General features: G+C 38.3%; 1 protein-coding gene across 1 annotated transcript in view; it reads right to left on the bottom strand.

Moving 5' to 3' along the window:
- LOC112630251 overlaps positions 1-25,978 on the bottom strand; it is an 83,061-nt gene that overhangs the window by 22,512 nt on the left and 34,571 nt on the right. Inside the window, 2 exon segments of the mRNA XM_025394414.1 lie at positions 2,524-2,700; positions 4,623-4,726. Coding sequence (XP_025250199.1) covers positions 2,524-2,700; positions 4,623-4,726 — 281 coding nt within the window.

Below are 25,978 nucleotides of genomic sequence, written 5' to 3'. Positions count from 1 at the left end.
CTAGAAATGATTGAGCTTAGCGAGGAAGATCTGTCAAAAGCTGAGACAGATCTAAAGCTAGGCCTCTTGTGTAAGGTAGCCATGTTGTGAATGCAAAGGAAAAGTTCTTGAAGCAAATCAGAAATGCCACTCCAGTGAATACATGAATAATAAGAAACCTAAACAGTCTTATTGCTGATATGGAGGAAGTTTTAGTGGCCTCGAAATAAGACCAAAACCAACCACAATATACCCTTAGCCAAAGCCAAACCCCAAGAGCAAGGACCTAACTCTCTTCAATTTTACGAAGGCTGAGAGAGGTTAGGAAGGTGCAGGAGAAAAGGCTGAAGCTAGCAGAGGTTGATGAAGTTTAAGGAAAGAAGCCATTTTCACAACATAACAGTACAAGGTGGCAAGTACTGATGGAGAAGCTGTAGCAAGTTACCCAGAAGATCTAGTTAAGATAGTTGATGAGATTATCAACAGATTTTCAGTGAAAATAAAACAACCTTCTATTAGAAGATGCCATGTATGACTTTCAAAGCTAGAGAGGAGAATTCATTGCCTGGCTTCAAAACTTCAAAAGATAAGTTGACTCTCTTGTTAAGGGCTAATGCATTTGGTGACTTTCAGTTGAAGCCAGTGCTCATTTACCATTCCAAAAACCCTAGGGCCCTTCGGAATTGTACTAAATCTACTCTACCTGTGCTCTAGAAATGGAAAAATAAAGCCTGAAGGACAACATATCTATTTATAGCATTGTTTACTGAGTATTTTCAGCCCACTGTTGAGACCTACTGCTCAGAAAAAAACAATTCAAAATGTAACTATTCATTGACAATGTACCTGGTCACCCAAGAGCTCTGATGGACATGTACAAGGAGATTAATGTTATTTTCATGCCTGCTAACACAATATCCATTCTGTAGCCCATGAATCAAGAAGTAATTTCAACTTTCAAGCCTTATTATTTAAGAAATACATTTCCTAATACTATAGCTGCCATACAGAGTGATTTCACTGATGGCTCTGGGCAAAGTACATTGAATACCTTTTAGAAAAGATTCACCATTCTAGATGCCATTAAGAACAATTACGATTCATGGGGATAGGAGGTCAAAATACCAACATTAACAGGAGTTTGAAAGAATTTGATCTGAAACCTCGTGAATGATTTTGAGTGGTTCAAGGCTTTGGAGAAGGAAATAACTGCAGATGTCATAGAAATAGCAAGGGAACTAGAATGAGAAGTGGAGTTTGAAGTTGTGACTGAATTGCTGCAATCTCATGATAAAACTTGAACAGATGAAGGGTTACTTCTTACGGATGAGCAAAGAATGTAATTTGTTGAGACAGAATAAACTCCTGATGAAGACACTGTGAACATTGTTAAAATGACAACAAATAATTCAGACTATTAATAAACTCAGTTGATAAAGCAGCAGCAGTTTGAGAGAATCGATACCAACTTTGAAAAGTTCTACTATGGATAAAATGCTATCAAACAACATTGCACGCTACAGAGAAATCTTTCTTGAAAGAATGAGTCAATCAATGTGGCAAACTTCATTGTTGTCTTATTTTAAGAAACTGCCACAGCCACCCCAACCTGCAGCAACCACCACCCTGATTCATGAGCAGCTGTCAACATCGAGGCAAGACCCCCACAACAGCAAAAAGATTACAACTTGCTGAAAGCTCAGATGATCGTTAGCATTTTTTGGCACTAAAATATTTTAAAATTAAGGTATGTACATTTTTTAGACATAACGCTGTTGTACACTTAATAGACTACAGTGTAGTAAATATAACTTTTATAGGCAATGGAAAACTCAGGAATTTGTGTGACTAGCTTTATTGAGAAATTCGCATATTCAATGGTCTAGAAATGAACCTACAAAATCTTTGAGGTTTTAAATCTAAGTAGACTTTAGCCGAATACTGATTTAATAACTATGCTATACTAGTTAAGATAATTATTTTCACTGAAAATCTTTTCCTTTGCCTTTAAAATACAGATAGTATCTGTTAGTGTTTTTTGATGTTTATTTAGTCTCATGGTGTGGTGAAATTCTCAGTAAATGCTGGAACAAAATAAGAAACCTCATAAATGCTATTATATTTATATATCATTTTAAGATAGATTCACAAACACATAAAGAAAAAAATAAGTATTATGAAAGGATCAAATGTATGCAACACTCAAAGGGTATAAATTCTAATTGTTAGAAAAGTTCAATATACACATTTGTTTGACTTCCAAATGCAAGGTTCTTTAACTTTTTATTAAGAATTCCCACATTCATAGTTTAATCTCCAACTTCAATTAGAGGATATTAATCCCCTCAGAGTGTCATTGCTACTAAAGCTGTCATCCCTATTGCCTTTCAAAGTCTGGCAAACAGAATGGAAATAGGCACCAATGCCACCTAGTGGGAAGTGATTTGATTACTGCATTATGACTCAATTTAAGATTTTTCCTCAATAGAGCAAAGGAAAGTTGGGATTTAGCAATATAAACTTTAATAACTTTCCCCATTTTACCTTGACAAAAATCACAAATTCTTTTGAAAGGTTTGCATAGCCTGCTGGTGATGCATCAGCTATTTTGCCATGACGATCAAAAACAACTGTGTGACCAGGAACCAGTGCCGACTCAAGAAGTGCACAGCGATTAGGCTGATAAAGCACCCGCAGCTCAGTAGTGGCTTCACCACTAACCTAAAAGGAAAAACAAAAAACCCTCTAAATTAGCAAGAGAAAAAGTTTTTTAATGTAATCACATTATATACATATACAGGTGTCTACTTCATTTCATGGAAACTTTGTACTATTTATAAAATCTCATGATTTTGAAATTCAATAGATTTTATTCCCCAGAGTTATTTCCAATGACTTGCTCCAAGGACTTCCTTCTCTTGATTTCTCAGAATCCATAGGAAGAATGTTGGAAATGTTGGAACAATAACTTCATTGGCAGGATAATTTAATGACATGCTAATACGTATCTTATCTTTTTTTTTTCATTTTCTCATTTGTGTCCTCCCAATTTAGGAGCATTTGGGACTAAAAACTGAAATTGATAGAAATTCTATCTCATTCCTAAATTTTGCTTTCAAAAACAAAACAAATTGAGAAGGTTATTCAACACTGAGACATGACTATTGTTCAAGACAGTGTTTTAAGTCCCTCCCCATCTCCCTCTAGTTCCCCAGGGAGGCAGTAGGGCCTGAAGAAGAAAAGTCATTGGTGCTTCTTAAATGGTTAGATCCAAAACACTAAATCTATCAACCTCAGCAAAGTTCCATTGCCCAAGCATGGCAGGGAGGCAGCAGAGCTATTGATCTGCAAGAAACCATCTGACACTGGATAAGTACATCTCAGTAACCAGTGTGGTTCAAAGCTATGACAGCTGTCACCAGATATTCTGAGGCCCACCATACCAGGTGAAATCTTCTGTGAAACAAGATGAGTCCCATAGTAACTAAAATGAAATATCCCACCAACCTAGTGCAACCTAGTAGAATAAGGGCTTTAAGGTAGCCTTAATTTGATTTTAGAAAAATACAGTAATGAGATATTTCTTCAACTCTTAATTCAATGGAGTAGATTCCATATCCACATTCGTATTTCTTAAGTATTTACTATGACCAGGCTCCATGCTGATCAGAATGTGCTGTGAACTATAGTGTAGGTACCTTAGCAAGTCCAGAGCAGAGGAGAAAAGACTTCATGGAAAAGTCTGACTGACTGATCACTAGTCAGAATTTCAGGCATACAAATTACACAAGGTGGGTTTTTTTCTATAAACATTCTTTTCCCTTAAGTTAAACAACATTCCATGAGTTGAAATCAGCCTGTAATGCCAGTATTTGGGGAGGCTGAGGAAGGAAGAATGCTTCAGCCCAGGAATTCGAGACGGCAGTGAGTTCTGATCATGCCAACTGCCCTCCAGCCTGGTTAACAGAGCAAGATCTTGTCTCCAAAAAAAAAAAAACAATTATTGTATAGCGTTATATGAGGAAGCTGTAGCATGAGTGTTAGTGTCAGATTGCCTACACTAAATTCCTGCTTTCACACTTACTAGCTTGTGACTCTGTGCACTCACTTAATCCTTCTATTTTTCATGTTCCTCTCCTGTTAAATACAAATAATAATGGATTCTCTCATCTAGTAGATTGAAGAATGAAATATTGTAATACATATTAAGCACTTAAGATAGTACATTAAAGTTATTCTATATTGTATTATTTTTAAAAATAAATAACATGTATGCATTATATTAAATGCTACTTTTCAAATCTAAACTAAGCAATACAAGGTATAATTATATAAAATTATTGTTTTTTCCCCAACAATATGGTCCCCAAAACGGCCATTGAGAAGTCAGTCTCCTTTTGAAAGCTCATTAAAATTTTGAATGTTATTAGAGAATTGGTCTACTTTTTCTTGTCTAAATTCCAATTGCTGAAATTTAGAACCATTTATGCATCACAATCTCAACAACTAATGAAACAAAACAGAATGAAAAAAGCACTAGTACAAGCCAAAAGGAAATGGTAATCTTATAAAGGTATATTATACAAAAATATATACAAACATAATACTATTGATATATGGCAAAAAGAAAATTTATTACACACCATTCCAGTGACAATGCCATTGTCAAGAGCAAGAGAAAGATGCCTTATCTCATGACTTTGGAAAATGCATATATTTCTTTCGTTGAAAATAACATCAAAGACACCTGGAAAACATATTTTAAGTATTAGAAAGCAATTTTTGCTTTTAAAACTTTTTTTATTCAATATATACTGAAATCTCTTAATATTTTACATTTCTCTATTAAATGTTTTCAGTCAAAGGTAAAATGCTTCTCCATAGTATGTTCAACTTGTGAAAAGTCATAGTATAATGTATGCACTTTTCTCATCTATATCTATGTGAATAAAATGATTTTAAAAACTGGTGATTCCTTGATCCATGACCTATTTCATTTCCTAGTCTGTGTCATATATATTTGAGTATGTATGTATATACACAGCTATATCTATATACATATGCAATATACTAATATATAAAATATATCAAATATATAACATGTAATGTACATTATATAATATTTATAAAATGATTTCATAACAAAGTTAAACTTTTTTTATTATACTTTAAGTTCTGGGGTACATGTGCACAACGTGCAGGTTTGTTACATAGGTATACACGTGCCATGTTTGTTTGCTACACCCATCAACTCATCATTCACATTAGGTATTTCTCCTAATGCTATCCCTCCCCCAGGCCCCCAACCCCTGGCAGACCTTGGTGTGTGATGTTCCCCTCCCTGTGTCCATGTGTTCTCATTGTTCAGCTCCCACTTATGCATGAGAACATGCGGTGTTTGGTTTCCTCTTCTCGTGTTACTTTGCTGAGAATGATGTTTTCCAGTTTCATCCATGTCCCTGCAAAGGACATGAACTCATCCTTTTTTGTGGCTGCATAGTATTCCATGGTGTATATATGCCACATTTTCCTTATCCAGTCTATCATTGATAGACATCTGTGTTGGTTCCAAGACTTTGCTATTGTGAACAGTGCTACAATAAACATATGTGTGCATGTGTCCTTACGGTAGAACGATTTATAATCCTTTGGGTATATACCCAGTAATGGGATTGCTGTGTCAAATGGTATTTCTAGTTCTAGATCCTTGAGGAATCACCACATTGTCTTCCACAATGGCTGAACTAATTTATATTCCTACCCACAGTGTAAAAGTGTTTCTATTTCTCCACATCCTCTCCAGCATCTGTTGTTTCCTGACTTTTTAATGATCGCCCTTCTAACTGGCTGGAGGTGGTATCTCATTGTGGTTTTGATTTGCATTTCTCTGATGACCAGTGATGATGAGCATTTTTTCATGTTTGTTGGCTGCATAAATGTCTTCTTTTGAGAAGCATCTTTTCATATCCTTTGCCCATTTTTTGATGGGGTTGTTTTTTTCTTGTAAATTTGTTTAAGTTTTTTGTAGATTATGGATATTAGACCTTTGTCAGATAGGTAGATTGCAAAAATTTTCTCCCATTCTGTAGGTTGCCTGTTTACTCTGATGATAGTTTCTTTTGCTGTGCAGAAGCTCTTTAGCTTAATTAGATCCCATTTGTCAGTTTTTTCTTTTGTTGCCCTTGCTTTTGGTGTTTTAGTCATGAAGTCTCTGTCCACGCCTATGTCCTGAATGGTATTGCCTAGGTTTTCTTCTAGGGTTTTTATGGTTTTAGGTCTTACATTTAAGTCTTTAATCCATCTTGAGTTAATTTTTGTACAAGGGGTAATGAAGGGATCCAGTTTCAGCTTTCTACATATGGCTAGCCAGTTTTCCCAGCACCATTTATTAAATAGGGAATCCTCTCCCAATTGCTTGTTTTTGTGAGGTTTGTCAAAGATCAGATGGCTGTAGATGTATTATTTCTGAGGCCTCTGTTCTGTTCCATTGGTCTACATATCTGTTTTCCTATCAGTACCATGCTGTTTTGGTTTCTGTAGCCTTGAGGAAACGCTGGAATTTTTTCCTTGGAACTAGACTATGAGGAGAGGTGCTTGCCATGAACATAAGCTACTGTATTTTATTTTCTTTTTTTGAGATGGAGTTTTGCTCTTGTTGCCCAGGCTGGAGTGCAATGGCACAATCTTGGCTCACCACAACCTCCGCCTTCCAGGTTCAAGCGATTCTCCTGCCTCAGCCTCCCGAGTAGTTGGGATTACAGGCATGTGTCACCATGCCTGGCTAATTTTTGTATTTTTCGTAGAGACAGGGTTTCTCCATGTTGGTCAGGCTGGTCTCGGACTCCCGACCTCAGGTGATCTGCCTGTCTCAGCCTACCAAAGTGGTGGGATTACAGGCATGAGCCATCACGCCCGGCCAGGTACTGTCTTTTTTTTTGACCCTTCCTTTCCAGTTTTTGAAAATAACGCAGGAAATAATCTTCCCTGAAGATACTCAATAAAAATTCCCCCCCAAAAAAACAAAAACACATGCTTCCACTTCATTGATAAAAATTTACTACAGTTTGGCACCTAGGTCTAGTTCAGTTGGCAGATGAGCAGATTGATGTGTTCACCCCGATAACCCGGTGTGCCCATCTCCTTGAAGAAGCCCACTCTATTTTTGGTAGCGTGACGGGCCACTAAGAGGTATTAAAATTAAGCTGAAAACATCTGAGCAATCAGCAGCAACAGAAAGAAGCATTAGGCAGATACTCCAGGAACTACAGCTGTATTTATCCCCTTCCTGAAAATACAGGTGCCACTGGCTCCCACATTACTGGAAGTCCAATAGAACGTTCCATACTTTCCCATGGAAGCCCTAAACACACTCCCTTTTTTGTTGTGAAGTTGGCATATAAACCTTTACCTCTACTATTCAGTAAGTTACTCATTACTAAGTACTTCCACCTTACCTATGGTGTGCACATGTAAATAAACCTTGTATTTTCTCCTGATACATGTCTATTGTCAGTTATTTCTCAGGCTCCCAACCATTCAAACCTAAAACAGTAGAGAAAAAGCTTTCTCTACAACATGAATCTGGATGTATGATTTCTAGTTCTGGCTCTGCCAATAAAGAGTTCAATCACTCATTCAACCATCATTTATTGAACACCTATGTTGTGCAAGGAATATTTTTAGTTATAACCTAGATAAAAATTATCAAAGTTCTTATATCTAAAATGTTCTGATCTTTAAAAATAAGGGTTAAGGCTACATTATCTTAAAGTTCCCAGGTAATACTAACATCCATTGGATCTAGTCACATTCACCAAAATAAACTTGAATTGGTCAAATCCAACAGAAGTATTTCAATCCTTATTGCACTTTGCCTCTTTACTATGTTTGAACCTGTGGATGCCATTTGAAACTCCACCATCTCCCACCTCACTAGCTTCCTTCTTGGTCTCCCACTTCATTCTTTGTTCTATTGTAGGGTCCCAAAAAACAACATCCCAAAATGAAGTCCTTCAGAAGCGGTCTCAGAAGCAAAAGCTTTTTCTGACTTTCACCTGGCCCCTCATTCTCCCTGGAGGCTAGCCACAGAAACTAGAATCTCTCTTTTCAAAGGCAGGTCATAGAAACCAGAGCCCCATCTCCCCAAAGCCAGTCATGAAACCTAAAAATATTTTTCTAACATTCTTCCTCCCTTTCTATGGAAAAACTGGCCATGAAGAAATGATCTGACCTGCCTTGACTATAAGTCATAAGACCCCTAACCAGAGAGGGTCCTGTCCCACACCCAGAAGGAAGGAATGTAGCACAGTGAGGCCAAGAAGAATCTAGAAAGACAGGCCTTGCTAGGTTTCCCCACTCAGTCTATTAGTACTAGTTTATACCTTTTTTGTCCGATCCTATTTCTACATGGCTGTTCATATTTTGTTAAATATATATATTTTAAATGGAGAACTTCCCCTGTATCTGTGAGTCTTCATTCTGAAGGCTCTTGTGTTATGTAAAACTTGTATGCTTTTTATCCTATTAATACTTGCATGCTTTTAAATACAAAATACTTGTATGCTTCTTCCGTTATTAATCTGCATTTTATCAGTGATTTTTAGTGAATCTTCACAGGGGAAAGGGGAAGTTTTCCCTTGGCCCCTACATGCTCTTCACTCAAAGGTGTCCCTAGGCTTCTATCTTTAAATGACTACCGTTCTCACTCTTCTTCTCGCTCCCTGGGAAATCTGCTTTAATAATCTATAAATTGAGAAATCCCAAACCTATATCTCCACCACTCATCTCTCCCTCAACATCAGGTTTATATACTATTGAATGTAAACAACTGGATGTTTCATGAACACTCAAAACTCAGTATGCACAAACTAAAACTCATAATTTTCCACACATTCCTAGCTTCCAAATCTAATCCTACTAAATCCTTCTACATTTCTTAATTCAGTTAGTGACTCAATGAATAACTCAATTACCCAAAGCAGAAACCTTAGAGTAATCCTTTTCCCTTAACATTCCTTTTCCAATATATCATCAAGCCCTGCCAATTTTGCTTGCTTGAAATTCTTCAAATTTTTCTTTCTTCTCCATTAGTACTCCCACTGAAGTACTCCAAGCCCTCATCACCTTTTGCTTGACATATTACAAAACCCTACTGACTGGTCTTTCCTTTTCTAATCTTCCTCCATATGCCTCAAATCTGGCCTCCACTTACCTGCCAAAGTGTTTCTACTCTACTTCAAATCCATTCATGGCTATCTCCCAACCCAGGAGGGAATAAAGGAAGCTGATTTTAGACATGCAACTTCTCTCCCAGAGCCTTTTGTAGTAGGCAAAGAGTAGCCACAGAAGAGTAAAGGTTTAAATTACCAAATGCAGTTGACAGCTTTGGGTTGCTAGTAGACTGCTTTTAACATGAGATGATTATGTTTGTAGTGGTGGGGGAAAATGTTTAAAACTTGTTTTACAGCTTCTAGAGTAAAACAGAAGATTAAACACTCCCTGTTGCAACCACATGCAGTACAACACTTGAAAGTAATGTTAGATCTCTTGCGAGATTCTGAATTGAGAAATTCAGCAATTTGATACAAATAGCCCCGATTTGCTGCAGCTCAGTAAAGGTGTTACACTTCATACTATATACGTAAGTCAGAGAGTTACAGTATACATCCCAGAGAAAAATCAGCAGCCACTCCCCTACTATTAATATGTACATGTATTTCTAAAACATCCAGAATCCTCTTCTCCCCTGACATCACCTTTCCCCAAGGTTTCTTTCTGTATATGGGGATTGAAGTTCTCAGTGAAGGGGGCTGAACCAGACAACCCCCAATTTAGAGCACATTCATTTCCAATCTAAAACAAAGGAGATCTTTCAAACTCTGCTCAGAAAATAGAGGGGTTTGATTTCAGAGAAGTATAGTCAAGATGTGGTAAGAGCTGGGCAGTAGAAAAAGTGGACATTGTACAGTTAGTGTTATATACTAATAAACCTTTTTTCAGATTCTTAATTAAAACCAAGTACAGAGAACCAGACAGAGACAAGAATAGCAGCTAATCACCACCAGATATTCACTAGAAATAGGGCCTAAAACTATATAGATTAACTATTAGCGATTATCTCAGAGAGGAACTGGAATTCCATTAGGTACAAAGGAGATATAAGTAAGGAGACCAAAGAAAATCTACACAGGTGGCAGGTATTGAAATTAGCTATATTTTTATCTATTCAAAGGGAATTAGAGAACAACCGGCACAATAACATTTATTTTTAAGTCGAAGCAAAGGGAGAAGAGGTATTACACTCTTCAATACACCATACAAATTATTTACTGAAGCAGTAATTTTTTAAATTTAGAAAAGTTTGTCTTGAAAGCACAAAGAAGATTTAAGAAGCTATATCCCCTATGAAATAATTCTCTTTAAATTGTCACTTCACTTAAGTTGAAACTGGAACTGGAAATTTAAAAAGTATGTATTAGAGATATGGTGACTGTATAACTGACTGTCATTAGGGCACCACTGACAGTGAAAGGGGATGCCAAGTAAATAGAAAAGTGTTTCACAAACAAAAGTGGGTAGAGTATACAGCTCCATTAACTACTTATGCTTTATGGAAAAAAAACCTATATACATATACAAGTTTATGTATTTGTTATTACTTCTACTTTAAAGGCAAGAGTGTAGTGAGTCTAAGACTCATGCACCACTGATGACAGTGAAAACTAGTATAACTTCTGGAAAGAGATGTGGCAATATTTATAAAGAGACTTAACATCCTTTTTAACCTAGTAATTGACTTTGAAAGAAGGAGCTGTGTATGCCAACTTAGGCCTCAAGAAAGGAAATAACTTTTCATCTGAGGAATACTAGTCCCTTTAAATTGTCAGGCCCAGAGAGGCATTTAAAATGTAACAGGACAAAGATGCCCCCTCTCACCACTGCTATTCAACATAGTGCTGGAAGTTCTGATCAGGACAATCAGGGAGGAAAAATAAATAAAGGGTATTCAATTAGGAAAACAGGAAGTCAAATTGTCCCTGTTTGCAGATGACATGACTGTATATTTAGAAAACCCCATCGTCTCAGCCCCAAATCTCCTTAAGCTGATAAGCAACTTCAGAAAAGTCTTAGGATACAAAATTAATGTGCAAAAATCACAAGCATTCCTGTACACCAATAACAGACAAACAGAGAGCCAAATCATGAGTGAACTTCCATTTACAATTGCTACAAAGATAATAAAATACCTAGGAATACCACTTACAAGGGATGTGAAGGACCTCTTCAAGGAGAACTACAAACCACTGCTCAAGGAAATAAGAGTGGACACAAACAAATGGAAGAACATTCCATGCTCATGGATAGGAAGAATCAATATCATGAAAATGGTCATACTGCCCAAGGTAATTTATAGATTTAATGCCATCCCCATCAAGCTACCAATGACTTTCTTCACAGAATTGGAAAAAACTACTTTCAAGTTCATATGGAACCAAAAAAGAGCCTGCATTGCCAAGACAATCCTAAGCCAAAAGAACAAAGCTGGAGGCATCACATTACCTGACTTCAAACTATACTACAAGACTACAGTAACCAAAACAGCATGGTACTGGTACCAAAACAGAGATACAGGCCAATGGAACAGAACAGAGGCCTCAGAAATAACACCACACATCTACAACCATCTGATCTTTGACAAATCTGACAAAAACAAGCAATGGGGAAAGGATTCCCTATTTAATAAATGGTGCTGGGAAAACTGGCTAGCCATATGTAGAAAGCTGAAATTGGATCCCTTCCTTACACCTTATACAAAAATTGATTCAAGATAGATTAAAGACTTAAATGTTAGACCTAAAACCATAAAAACCCCAAGAGAAAACCTAGGCAATATCATTCAGGACATAGGCATGAGCAAGGACTTCATGACTAAAACACCAAAAGCAATGGTAACAAAAGCCAAAATAGACAAATGGGATGTAATTAAACTAAAGAGCTTCTGCACAGCAAAAGAAACTACCATCAGAGTAAACAGGCAACCTACAGAATGGGAGAAAAGTTTTGCAATCTACCCATCGGACAAAGTGCTAATATCTAGAATCTACAAACAACTAAAACAAATTTACAAGAAAAAAAAACAAACAACCCCATCAAAAAGTGGGCAAAGGATATGAACAGACACTTCTCAAAAGAAGACATTTATGCAGCAAACAGACACATGAAAAAATGCTCATCATCACTGGTCATCAGAGAAATGCAAATCAAAACCACAATGAGATACGATCTCACACCAGTTAGAATAGCCATCATTAAAAAGTCAGGAAACAACAGATGCTGGAGAGGATGTGGAGAAATAGGAATGCTTTTACATTGTTGGTGGGACTGTAAATTACTTCAGCCATTCTGGAAGATGGTGTGGCAATTCCTCAAGGATCTAGAACTAGAAATACCATTTGACCCAGCCATCCCATTGCTGAGTATATACCCAAAGGATCATAAATCATACTACTATAAAGACACATGAACACGTATGTTTATTGCAGCACTGTTCACAATAGCAAAGACTTGGAACCAATCCAAATGTCCATCAAAGATACACTGGATTAAGAAAATGTGGCACATATACACCACAGAATACTATGCAGCCATGAAAAAGGATGTGTTCATGTCCTTTGCAGGGACATGGATGACGCTGGAAACCATTATTCTGAGCAAATTATCACAAGGACAGAAGACCAAACACCACACGTTCTTACTCATAGGTGGGAACTGAATAATGAGAACACTTGGACACAGGGCAGAGAACATCATACACTGGGGTCTGTCATGGTGAGAGGTGAAGCCAGCTGGGCTTCTGGGTCAGGTGAGGACTTGGAGAACTTTTGTGTCTAGCTAAAGATTGTAAATGCACCAATCAACACTCTGTGTCTAGCTAAAGGATTGTAAATGCACCAATCACCACTCTGTAAAAGGAACCAATCAGCAAAATGGACCAATCAGTGCTCTGTAAAATGGACCAATCAGCAGGATGTGGGCAAGGCCAAATAAGGGAATAAAAGCTGGCCACCCCAGCCAGCAGTGGCAACCCACTCAGGCCCCTTCCACACTGTGGAAGCTTTGTTCTTTTGTGCTTCACAATAAATCTTGCCGCTACTCACACTTTGGGTCTGCACTATTTTATGAGCTGTAACACTCACCACGAGGGTCTGTGGCTTCATTCCTGAAGTCAGCAAGACCATGAACCCACCAGAAGGAAGAAACAACTCTGGAGGCACTACCTTTAAGAGCTGTAACACTCACTGCGAAGATCTGTGGCTTCATTCCTGAAGTCAGCAAGACCACAAATCCACCAGAAGGAAGAAACTCCAGATACATCTGAACATTGGAAAGAACAAACTCTGGACACACCATCTTTAAGAACTGTAACACTCACCACGAGGGTCTGTGGCTTCATGCTTGAAGTCAGCGAGCCCAAGAACCCATCAGAAGGAACCAATTCTGGACACAGTGGGGTGGGGGGCAGGGGAGGGATAGCATTAGGAGAAATACCTAATGTAAATGGCGAGTTAATGGGTGCAGCAAACCAACACAGCACATGTATACCTATGTAACAAACCTGCACATTGTGCACATGTACCCTAGAACTTAAAGTATAATAAATTAATAAAATCAAATGTAACAGTAGTCACATCTCACTCCCCCTTGAGATAAGTAATTACCTCTTGAGGCCACTTGCTATTCAGGCTCTAGACTGACACCAAGTAGCCATAAAATGTCATAGTCATACACCCTATAGTTCAACCACTCACTAACCAATGTTATTTCTGTAAACCTACAAGAATTCCTGAAGAACAACTTCTGTAGTGAGCCCTCTTTTGCTCTCCAGAGCACTCTCCAAAGGCAACCTCAAAGTGTGAAATGTGTCCTGAGCTGTCGCCCTCAACCTTGGCCCAAACAAATGCTCCATATTTTTTTTCATCTTCTTTCCTTTAGGTTGGCATCCCTAAAGGGATGGCACCCTCCCAGAGAGCCCTCCTGTTATGTTCCCTGTCACCGGTAAGGGGCCGTAACCAAAGGGGAGCCTAAGGTTGCCAAGACTGCCTACATGTGGGTGGGCTATCTTGCTTCCTTGTTAAGACGAGGAAATATATGTCTGTCAACTTTGTTATTCTTCAATATTGTTTTGGCTATTCAAGGAACCTTGAAATTCCATGCGAAATTTATGATTAGCTTCTCCATTTCTGCAGAAAAGGGTGTTATGATTTTGATAGCAATTTCAGGCCAGGTCTTGTGGCTCACACCTGTAATCCCAGCACTTCCAGAGGCCAAGGTGGGTGGATCACCTGAGGTCAGGAGTTCAAGACCAGCCTGGCCAACATGTTGAAATCCTGTCTCTACTAAAAATACAAAAAAAAAAAAAAAAAAAATTGTACAGGTGTGGTGGTGGTGCATGCCTGTAGTACCAGCTACTTGGGAGGCTGATGCAAGAGAATTGCTTGAACCCGGGAAGAAGAAGTTGTAGTGAGTGGAGATCACACCACTGCACTCCAGCCTGGGTGACAGAGTGAGACTCCATCTCAGGGGGAAAAAAAGTGATAGCGATTGCAATGAATCTGTAGATTACTTTGGGAAATTTAAGATTTCCAGTTTACAATCATGGACTATCTCTCCATCTATTTAGGTCTTCTTCCTTTCAAAAATGTTTAATAGCTTTGAGTATACAAAGACTTGCATTTCTTGAATTTATTGCTAAGATTTTGATGCTATTATAAATAGTTCTCCTAAATTAACTTTTGGATTGTTCATTGCTACTTCATAAAAATACAAATAATTTTTCTGTGTTTATCTTGTATCCCACAATCTTTATGACTTTATGTATTAGGTCTAATATTTTTGTGTGGATCCTTTAGGATCTTCTATATATTATATCATGTCATCTATAAATATAGTTTTACTTCTTTTTTTATTTGGATGTCTTTTATTTCTGTTTCTTGCCTGTTCTACCTAGAACTTCCAGTAAAATGTTGAATAGAAGTGGCAAAAACAGACATCCTCATCTTGCTTTTTATTTAGGGGTATAGGGGCAAAGAAGGAAAGCTTCCCCCTTCACCCTCTGAAGGTTCACTGAAAATGAACTGAAGAAATGCAGATTAATAGGAGAAAAAAAACCAAATTTATTCTAATGTGCATGCTACCCAATAACCAGTGGGGTAAAAATGCTCCATAGGGGAAGATTAGGTGGGGTTGTAGCAGTAAATGATTTTGGGGAGGAAATGAATGACCTGGAGGCAGACATTATCTTATGAATGATTCTTTTTGGAAACTGAATGAGATAGGACCAGAGAACAAATACTATTAATAGTTGGGACAAAGTTCAAATTTCATCTGGGCTGTAATGGTGTTAAATTTTCAGTGTCTTCCTCTGTGATATGAGTTTTAATCTTCTCTGATTGATGAAATTTCAGGGAAGGAATTGAAGGCAATTGTGTTCCTCTCTGGGGTCCAGTTTTTAGGTAGAAAAGGAAACTTCAGAGAATAGCCTCATTCTCTGCTTTGGGAGAGACAGAATATTAGAGGGGTGGGGGTCAGAGAGACCTTGAGACTGCTTCTTTAGTTCAGCATGTCAAAGCACCATATTTCAGGACATTGTTTTCTGAGTTCCGACACAGAAAGCTTTCAGTCTTTAACCACTGATTACATTAGCTGTGGGTTTTTCATAAATGCTCGTCGCCATGTAGAAGAAACTCCCTTCCATTACTAATTCATTGAATGTTTTTATCATTAAAGCGTGTAATTACTTTTATATTAGAAATATTTTTTCTAATGCTTGCAATGCCTTCTACAATGAATATTTTTAAAAATGCATCCATCATTAAATAGGCATCAATATTAACACTGAATATTCAGGACTTCCCACTGCAGAATGTAGAAGTGAAACAGCAACATGAGAAAAAAAAAATGAGGATTACAATTAGAGATTAGAGTGATATTGCTCTTTCCATTCCTGGCCATAACTTAGTGTGAAAGGAAGGTGGAGCCCCTCCTAGTGTCCAGAGTAGCAAAATATTGTAAGCAATTACCTTACAGAACAGTTTATGAACTGCTGTAGTTAGCGACCTAATGTTGTGTAAAATATTACTCCCAAACTTCCCAGCATTAAAACAAACATTTATTTCTTGGAATTTCTGCAGGTCAAGAATCTAGGAGAAACTTATCTGAGTGGCTCTTCATAAGGTTGCAATCAAGAGGTTGGTTGGGGCTGTAGATATCTAAAGGCTTGTCTGGAGCTGGAGGATCCTCCTGCAAGATGACTCACTCAAAGGGCTGTTGGCAAATGGCTTCTATTCCTTGCAATGTCAGCCTCTCCACAGGGCTGCTTGAATGTCCTTATGACATGGCAGCTGGCTTCCCCAGAATGAGCGATCCGAGAGACAGGGCCAGCAGGAATCTGTAATACCTTTTATGACCTACTCTTGAAAGTCACACAGTCATCTCCACCATATTCTATTTTTTAGAAGACAGTCACTAAATTCAGCTCATGCTCATGGGGAGAGGAATCAGGTTCCACCCTTTGAAGGGAGCAGTATCAAGTAATTTGTGAAATATTTTAAAACCTCAACATTGAAAAATGCAATTATCAGGTGGCTGGCAAGACGGCCGAATAGGAACAGCTCCGGTCTGCAGCTCCCAGCGAGATCAACGCAGAAGGTGGGTGATTTCTGCATTTCCAACTGAGGTACCCAGCTCATCTCATTGAGACTGGTTAGACAGTGGGTGCAGCCCATGGAGGGGAGCAGAAGCAGGGTGGGGTGTTGCCTAACCCGGAAAGTGTAAGGGGTCGGGGAACTCCCTGCCCTAGCCAAGGGAAGCTGTGAGGGACCATGCCATGAGAAAAGATGCACTCTTGCCCAGAAATTACACATTTCCCATGATCTTCACAACCTGAAGACCAGGAGATTTCCTCTGGTGCCTACGCCACGAGGGCCCTGGGTTTCAAGCACAAAACTGGGTGGCTGTTTGGGCAGACACTGAGCTAGCTTCAGGAGTTATTTTTCATACCCCAGTGGCACCTGGAAAGCCAGTGAGGCAGAACAGTTCACTCCCCTGGAAAGGGGGCTGAAGCCAGGGAACCAAGTGGTCTAGCTCAGCAGATCTCAGCTCCACAGAGTCCAGCAAGCTACAATCCACTGGGGAAATTCTTGTGGCCAGCGCAGCGGTCTGACGTCAACCTGAGATGCTCCAGCTTGGTGGGGGGAGAGGCATCCGTCATGTTATTACTGAGGCTTGAGAGTAGGCAGTTTTCCCCTGACAGTGTAAACAAAGTTTCCAGCAAGTTTGAACTGGGCAGAGCCCACCGCAGCTCAGCTAAGCTGCTGTGGCCAGACTGCCTCTCTACATTACTCCTCTCTGGGCAGAGCATCTCTGAAAGAAGGGCAGCAACCCCAGTCAGGGGCTTATAGATAAAACTCCCATCTCCCTGGGACAGAGCACATGGGGGAAGGGGCAGCTATGGGCACAGCTTCAGCAGACTTAAACTTTCCTGCCTGCTGGCTCTGAAGATAGCAGCAGATCTCCCAGCACAGTGCTCGAGCTCTGCTAAGGGACAAACTGCCTCCTCAAGTGGGTCCCTGACCCTTGTGCCTCCTGACTGAGAGACACCTCCCAGCAGGGGTCGACAGACACCTCATACAGGAGAGCTCCAGCTGGCATCTGATGGGCACACCTCTGGGATGAAGCTTCCAGAGGAAGGAACAGGCAGCAATATTTGCTGTTCTCCAGCCTCTGCTGGTGATACCCAGGCAAACAGGGTGTGGAGTGGACTTCCAGCAAACTCCAACAGACCTGCAGCTGAGGGGCCTAACTGTTAGAAGGAAAACTAACAAACATAAAGGAATAGCATCAACATCAACAAAAAGGACATGCACACAGAAACGCCATCTGAAAGTCACCAACATCAAAGACCAAAGGTAGAAAACTCCACAAAGATGAGGAAAAATGATCGCAAAAAAGACTGAAAATTCCAAAAACCAGAATGCCTCTTCCCCTCCATAGGATCACAACTCCTCACCAGCAAGGGAACAAAACTGGACAGAGAATGAGTCTGACAATTTGACAGAAGTAGGCTCCAGAATGTGGGTAATAACAAACTCCTCCAAGCTAAAGGGGCATGTTCTAACCCAATGCAAAAAAGCTAAGAATAACCAGTTTAGAGAAGAACATAAATGACCTGATGGAGCTGAAAAACAGCACAAGAACTTCGTGAAGCATACACAAGTATCAACAGCCAAATCGATCAAGCAGAAGAAAGGATATCAGAGATTGAAGATCAACTTAATGAAATAAAGTATGAAGACAAGATTAGCAAAAAAAGAATGAACAAAGCCTCCAAGGAATATGGGACTGTGTGAAAAGACCAAACCTACTTTTGATTGGTGTACCTGAAAGTGACAGGAGAATGGAACCAAGTTGGAAAACACTCTTCAGGATATTATGCAGGAGAACTTCCCCAACCTAGAAAGACAAGCCAACATTCAAATTCAGGAAATACAGAGAACACCACAAAGATACTCCTCGTGAAGATCAACCCCAAGACACATAATTGTCAGATTCACCAAGGCTGACATGAAGGAAAAAATGTTAAGGGCAGCCACCGAGAAAGGTTGGGTTACCCACAAACAGAAGTCTATCAGACTAACAGCAGATCTCTCTGCAGAAATCCTATAAGCCAGAAGAGAGTGGGGACCAATATACAACATTTTTAAAGAAAAGAATTTTCAACCCAGAATTTTATATCCAGCCAAACTGAGCTTCGTAAGTGAAGGAGAAATAAAATCCTTTACGGACAAGCATATGCAGAGAGATTTTGTTACCACCAGGTCTGCTTTACCAGAGCTCCTGAAGGAAGCACTAAAAATGGAAAGGAAAAACTGGTACAAGTCACTGCAAAAACATACCACATTCTAAAGACCATCGGTACTATGAAAAAACTGCATCAACTAATGGTCAAAATAAGCAGCTAGCATCATAATGACAGAATCAAATTCACACATAACAATATTAACTTAAATGTAAATGGGCTAAATGCCCCAATTAAAAGACTCAGACTGGCAAACTAGATAAAGAGTCAGGACCCATCAGTGTGCTGTATTCAGGAGACCCATCTCATGTGCAAAGACACACACAGACTCAAAATAATAGCATGGAGAAATATTTACCAAGCAAATGGAAAGCAAAAAGAAAAGCAGGGGTTGCAATCCTAGCCTCTGATAAAACAACTTTAAACCAACAAAGATCAAAAAAGACAAAAAGGGCATTACATAATGGTAAAGGGATCAATGCAACAAGAAGAGAAAACTATCCTAAATATACATGCACTCAATACTGGAGCACCCAGATTCATAAAACAAGTACTTAGAGACCTACAAAGAGACTTAGACTCCCACACAATAACAGTGGGAGACTTTAACACTCCACTGTCAATATTAGACAGATCAATGAGACACAAACTTAACAAGGATATTCAGGATTTGAACTCAGCTCTAGAACAAGCGGACCTAATAGACATCAACAGAACTCTCCACCCCAAATCAACAGACTATACATTCTTCTCAGCACCACATCACACTAATTCTAAAACTGACCACATAATTGGAAGTAAAACATTCCCAGCAAATGCAAAAGAATGGAAATCATAACAATCAATCTCTCAGACCACAGAGCAATCAAATTAGAACTCAGGATTAAGAAACTCACTCAAAACCACACAATACATAGAAACTGAACAACCTGCTCCTGAATGACTATTGGGTAAAAAATGAAATCAAGGCAGAAATAAGTTAAGTTCTTTGAAACCAATGAGAACAAAGACACAACATAACATAATCTCTGGGACACAGCTAAAACAGTATTTAGAGGGAAATTTATAGCATTAAATGCCCAGAGAAGAAAGCAGGAAAGATCTAAACTCAACAGTCTAACATCACAATTAAAAGAACTAGAGAAGCAAGAGCAAACAACTTCAAAAGCTAGCAGAAGGCAAGAAATAACTAAGATTAGAGCAGAGCTGAAGGAGATAGAGACATGAAAAACACTTCAAAAAAAACCAATGAATCCAAGAGCTGGTTTTTTGAAAAGATCAACAAAATAGATAGATCACTAGCCAGACTAATAAAGAAGAAAAGAGAGAAGAATCAAATAGACACAATAAAAAAGGATAAAGGGGAGATCACCACTGATCCCACATAAATACAAACTACCATCCGAGAATACTATAAACACCCCTACACAAATAAACTAGAAAATCTACAAGAAATGGATAAATTCCTGGACACATACACCCTCCCAGAACTAAAACAGGAAGAAGTCAAATCCTTGAATAGACCAATAACAAGTTCTGATATTGAGGCAGTAATTAATAGCCTACCAGCCAAAAAAAAAAAAAAAAAAAATCAGGAGAAGATGGATTCACAGCTGAATTCTACCAGAGGTGCAAAGAAGAGCTGGTACCATTCCTTCTGAAACTATTCCAATCAATAGAAAAAGAAGGAATCCTCCCTAACTCATTTTATGAAGCCAGCATCATCCTGATACCAAAACTTGGCAGAGACACACACACAAAAAAATTTCAGGCCAATGTCCCTGATGAACATTGACATGAAAATCCTCAATAAAATACTGGTAAACTGAATCCTGAAGCAAATCAAAAACTTATCCACCATGATCAAGTCACCTTCATCCCTGGGATACAAGGCTGGTTCAACAGATGCAAATAAATAAATGTAATCCATCACATAAAAGAAACAATGACAAAAAACACATGATTATCTCAATAGATGCAGAAAAGGCCTTTGACAAAAGTCAACATCCCTTCATGCTAAAAACTCTCAATAAACTAGGTACTGATGGAACGTATTTCAAAATAATAAGAGCTATTTATGACAAACTCACAGCCAATATCATACTGAATAGGCAAAAACTGGAATCATTCCCTTTGAAAACAGGCACAAGATAAGGATGCCCTCTCTCACCACTCCTATTCAACATAGTGTTGGAAGTTCTGGCCAGGGCAATCAGGCAAGTTAAAAAAATAAAGGGTATTCAAATAGGAAGAGAGGACGTCAAATTCTCTCTGTTTGCAGATGACATGATTATATATTTAGAAAACCCCATCGTCTCAGCCCAAAAGCTCCTTAAGCTGATAAGCAACTTCAGCACAATCTCAGGATACAAAATCAATGTGCAAACATCACAAGCATTCAAAGACACTAATAATAGACAAACAGAGAGCCAAATCATGAGTGAACACCCATTCACAATTGCTTCAAAGAGAATAAAATACCTAGGAATACCACTTACAAGGGATGTGAAGGACCTCTTCAAGGAGAACTACAAACCACTGCTCAAGGAAATAAGAGAGAACACAAACAAATGGAAGAACATTCCATGCTCATGGATAGGAAGAATCAATATTGTGAAAATGGCCATACTGCCCAAAGTAATTTATAGATTCAATGCTATCCCCATCAAGCTACCACTGATTTTCATCACAGAATTAGAAAAAACTACTTTAAATTTCATATGGAACCAAAAAAGAGCCCGTATAGCCAAGACAATCATAAACAAAAAGAACAAAGCTGGAGGCATCATGCTACCTGACTTCAAACTATACTACAAGGCTACAGTAACCAAAACAGCATGATACTGGTACCAAAACAGACATATAGACCAATGGAACAGAACAGAGGCCTCAGAAATAACACCACACATCCATAGCCATCTGATCTTTGACGAATCTGACAAAAACAAGCAATGAGGAAAGGATTCCCTATTTAATAAATGGCATTGGGAAAACTGGCTAGCTATATGCAGAAAAATGAAACTGGAACCCTTCCTTATACCTTATACAAAAATTAACTCAAGATGGTTTAAAGACTTAAACATAAGACCTAAAACTATAAAAACCCTAGAAGAAAACCTAGGCAATACCATTCAGGACATAAGGATGGACAAAGACTTCATGACTAAAACACCAAAAGCAATGGCAACAAACGAAAAAACTGACAAATGGGATCAAATTAAGCTAAAGAGCTTCTGCACAGCAAAAGAAACTATCATTAAACAGGCAACCTATAGAATGGGAGAAAATTTTTGCAATCTATCCATCTAACAAAGGTCTAATATCCAGAATCTACAAAGAATTTGAACAAATTTATAAGAAACAAACAAATAACCCCATCAAAAAATGGGCAAAGGATATGAACCGACACTTCTCAAAAGAAGACATTTATGCGGCCAACAAACATATGAAAAAAAGCTCATCATCACTGGTCATCAGAGAAATGCAAATCAAAAGTACAATGAGATACCACCTCTGGCTAGTTAGAATGGCAATCATTAAAAAGTCAGGAAACAACAGATGCTGGAGAGGATGTGGAGAAATAGGAATGCTTTTACACTGTTGGTGGGAGTGTAAATTAGTTCAACCATTGTGGAAGACAGTCCACAATGATCTAGAACCAGAAATATCATTTGACCTAGGAATCCCATTACTAGGTATATACCCAAAGGATTATAAATCATTCTACTATAAAGACACATGCACACATATGTTTATTGCAGCACTGTTCACAATAGCAAAGACTTGGAACCAACACAAATACCCATCAGTGATAGACTTGATAAAGAAAATGTGGTGTATATACACCATGGAATACTATGCAGCCATAAAAAAGGATGAGTTCATGTCATTTGCAGGGACATGGATGAAACTGGAAAGCATCATTCTCAGCAAAGTAACACAAGAAGAGAAAACCAAACAATGCATGTTTTCACTCATAAGTGGGAGTTGAACAATGAGAACACATGGACACAGTGAGGGGAACATCACAAACTGGGGCCTGTCGGGGGATGGAGGGCTTGGGGAAGTATAGCATTAGGAGAAATATCTAATGTAGATGATGGGTTGATGGGTGCAGCAAACCACTATAGCATGTGTATACCTATGTAACAAACCTGCATGTTATGCACGTGTATCCCAGAAATTAAAGTATAGTAAAAAAATATGTTTTAAAAAAAACAGGATTATGCAGAGGCATGTCCAGTCAGTGACTACTAGGGCAGAAGAAGTAGCTTAACTAATAACCTTCATTAACCTACACAAAATGCTCTGTTGCAGCCTTCCTGTTCTTCTTCAAACCACTGCTTTTTAGACTTTTTCTTTCCTGATTCTTTCTAGGAATTGAGTAATACAAAAGATTATTTTTAATAATTAAAAAAGAAAAATGCAATTATCTTTTCCATATGCAATAGTCTGACATGGCATGAATAAACACTCCAAAAACAAAAAGCAAAAAATCCACACTCAAAACCTGGTAAAATTATTTACATAAATCAATATGGAGATAATCTAGGACAGAGGAAAACTTCCAGTTGTGTAATATATTTTAAATATTTAAAAATCTTTTAGTAGCATAAATCAATTATATCCAAATCCAGATTATAAATTTTTCTCTTGAAAGGTTATGATAAAATGAAAAAAACTATATGAATCTGTATTTTATAGTAAATATTTTGACATTTCAAGGGATGTAAAGTTTGTGAAACTAGCCCTGACATAGAAGTAGCCATTAAGGGTTCATTGTTAAAAACTGAATAGCTTTAGTTGTCTGGTCCTTCCTTTTAGTGATAAGATCCCACAACAGAGACAACACTTGTTTGTGACTGCCATTGTCAATGTTGGCTACAGTATTGTTTCTAGTACCTAAAGAGTTTATTATCATATAATGAAGTTCCCTGTGGCATTTCAAAGAACTTATCGTGTTATGTGTCTACTTTTAGGCCTAGTATTGCCAAGAAGTGGTTCAGCAGAACTCAGAAATGAGCACTCTAACTCTCTAAGTATGGAAAAAACTAAATTCACAAGCAGCTGAATAACTAAATAGAAATATTGGCTCATGGTGGCAAAAAACAAAAAAACAAAAAAAAAACAACATTGTTTTCTGGAGTGAAAATTATAAGTCAAAATATCTCAGGGAGATAGTCTTAAAATATTTTCTTGAAAAGATGTCTACAGGTTAGCATTGTTCATCAAAACACTTTCCAGGCATGTGAAAACTGATTCATTAGTGTGAATTTATGGGACACTAAGCATAACATCAGGAAATAATCCTGCAAGTAATTATCACACATAAAAGACCTCCTGTTGCAAAAATGTCAGTTACACTGAGGAAAATTACTCATATTATTCTCCACCTGCCTTTTTTGGAACTTCTCATTCTGCTTTGTATATGGCAGGACTAGCATATTAAGATGCTAGAAACACTGAAGGGTAAAAAGTTTTTCTGTTTGCATCATCTATCAGTTAGTTTGATCCACACAGAGGCTCACATGCTAGCGGTTGGTGATGGTTGCTTGTTGGAGATTCAGCTGGGGCTTTCAGGGCCAGTTCTTTCCTGAAGGACCTCTCTGCATGGCTGCCTGGTTTCCTTTCTACCTGAGGGCTGGGTTCCAAGAAGGATTAATTCAAAAAGTGAGGATAGAAGATGCAGACCTTAGAAGTTCAAGTGTTGAATCAGCTGCATTCAATTAGTCATAACACCGAGAACAGGGGTGTCCAATCTTTTGGCTTTCCCAGGCCACATTGGAAGAATTATCTTGGGCCACACATAAAACACACTAACACTAAGGATAGAAAAGAAAAAAAAAATCTCATAATGTTTTAAGAAAGTTTATGAATTTGTGCTGCATTCAAATTCATTCTCTGGCTCATTCTCTAGAAGGAAGGATGGACAGCCCTATATAAGATCAGAGTTTCCACTCCTCAGCAAATGCAAAAGAACTGAAATCATAACAGTCTCTCAGATCACAGTGCAATCAAATTAGAACTCAAAATTTAGAAATTCACTCAAAACCACACAACTACATGGAAATGGAATGACCTGCTCCTGAATGAATCCTGGGTAAATAATGAAATTAAGGCAGAAATCAAGAAGTTCTTTGAAACTAGTGAGAACAAAGAGACAGCATACCAGAACTCTGGGACACAGCTAAAGCAGTATTAAGAGGGAAATTTATAGCACTAAATGCCCTCATCAAAACGTTAGATCTCAAATCAACAACCTAACATCACAACTAAAGGAACTAGAGAACCAAGAGCAAATAAACTCCAAAGCTAGCAGAAGATAAGAAATAACTAATATCAGAGCTGAACTGAAGGAGACAGAGACATAAAAAACCCTTCAAAAAATCAACAAATACAGGAGCTGGTTTTTTGAAAAAAATAAATAATAATAAAATAGACTGCTGCACCTGTCAACCCATCACCTAGGTATTAAGCCCAGCATGCATCAGCTCTTTTCCCTAATGCTCTCCCACTTCTGCCCTCCCACAACAAGCCACAGTAAGTGTTGTTCCCCTCCCTGTGTCCATGTGTTCTCATGTTCAGCTCCCACTTATAAGTGAGAACATGGAGTGTTTTGTTTTCTGTTCCTGTGTTAGTTTGCTGAGAATATTGGCTTCCAGTTTCATCCATGTCCCTGTAAACGGCATGATCTCATTCCTTTTTAGGACTCCACAGCATTCCATTGTGTATATATACCTGCACATCCTGCATATGTACCTCAAAACTTAAAAAGTGAAATAAACCACTAGTTAGACTAATAAAGAAGAAAAAAGAATCAAATGGACACAATCAGAAATGATAAAGGAAATATCACCACTGACCCCACAGAAATACGAACAGCCATCAGAGAATACTATATACACCTCTATGTACATAAAGTAGAAAATCTAGAAGAAATTGATAAATTCCTGGATGCATACACCCTCCCATGAGTGAACCAAGAAGAAACTGAATCCCAAAATAGATCAATAATGAGTTCTGAAATTGAGGCAGTAAAAAAAAGCCTACGACCAGAAAGATTTACAGCTGAATTCTACCAGAGGTACAAAGAGGACCTGGTACCATTCCTACTGAAACTATTCCAAACAACTGAAAAGCAGA

Source organism: Theropithecus gelada, chromosome 8 (genome assembly GCF_003255815.1).
Source record: "Theropithecus gelada isolate Dixy chromosome 8, Tgel_1.0, whole genome shotgun sequence".
NCBI lineage: Eukaryota > Metazoa > Chordata > Mammalia > Primates > Cercopithecidae > Theropithecus > Theropithecus gelada.
The sequence above is the reverse complement of the archived record's forward strand: the minus strand, read 5'-3'. Positions and strand labels throughout refer to the sequence as shown.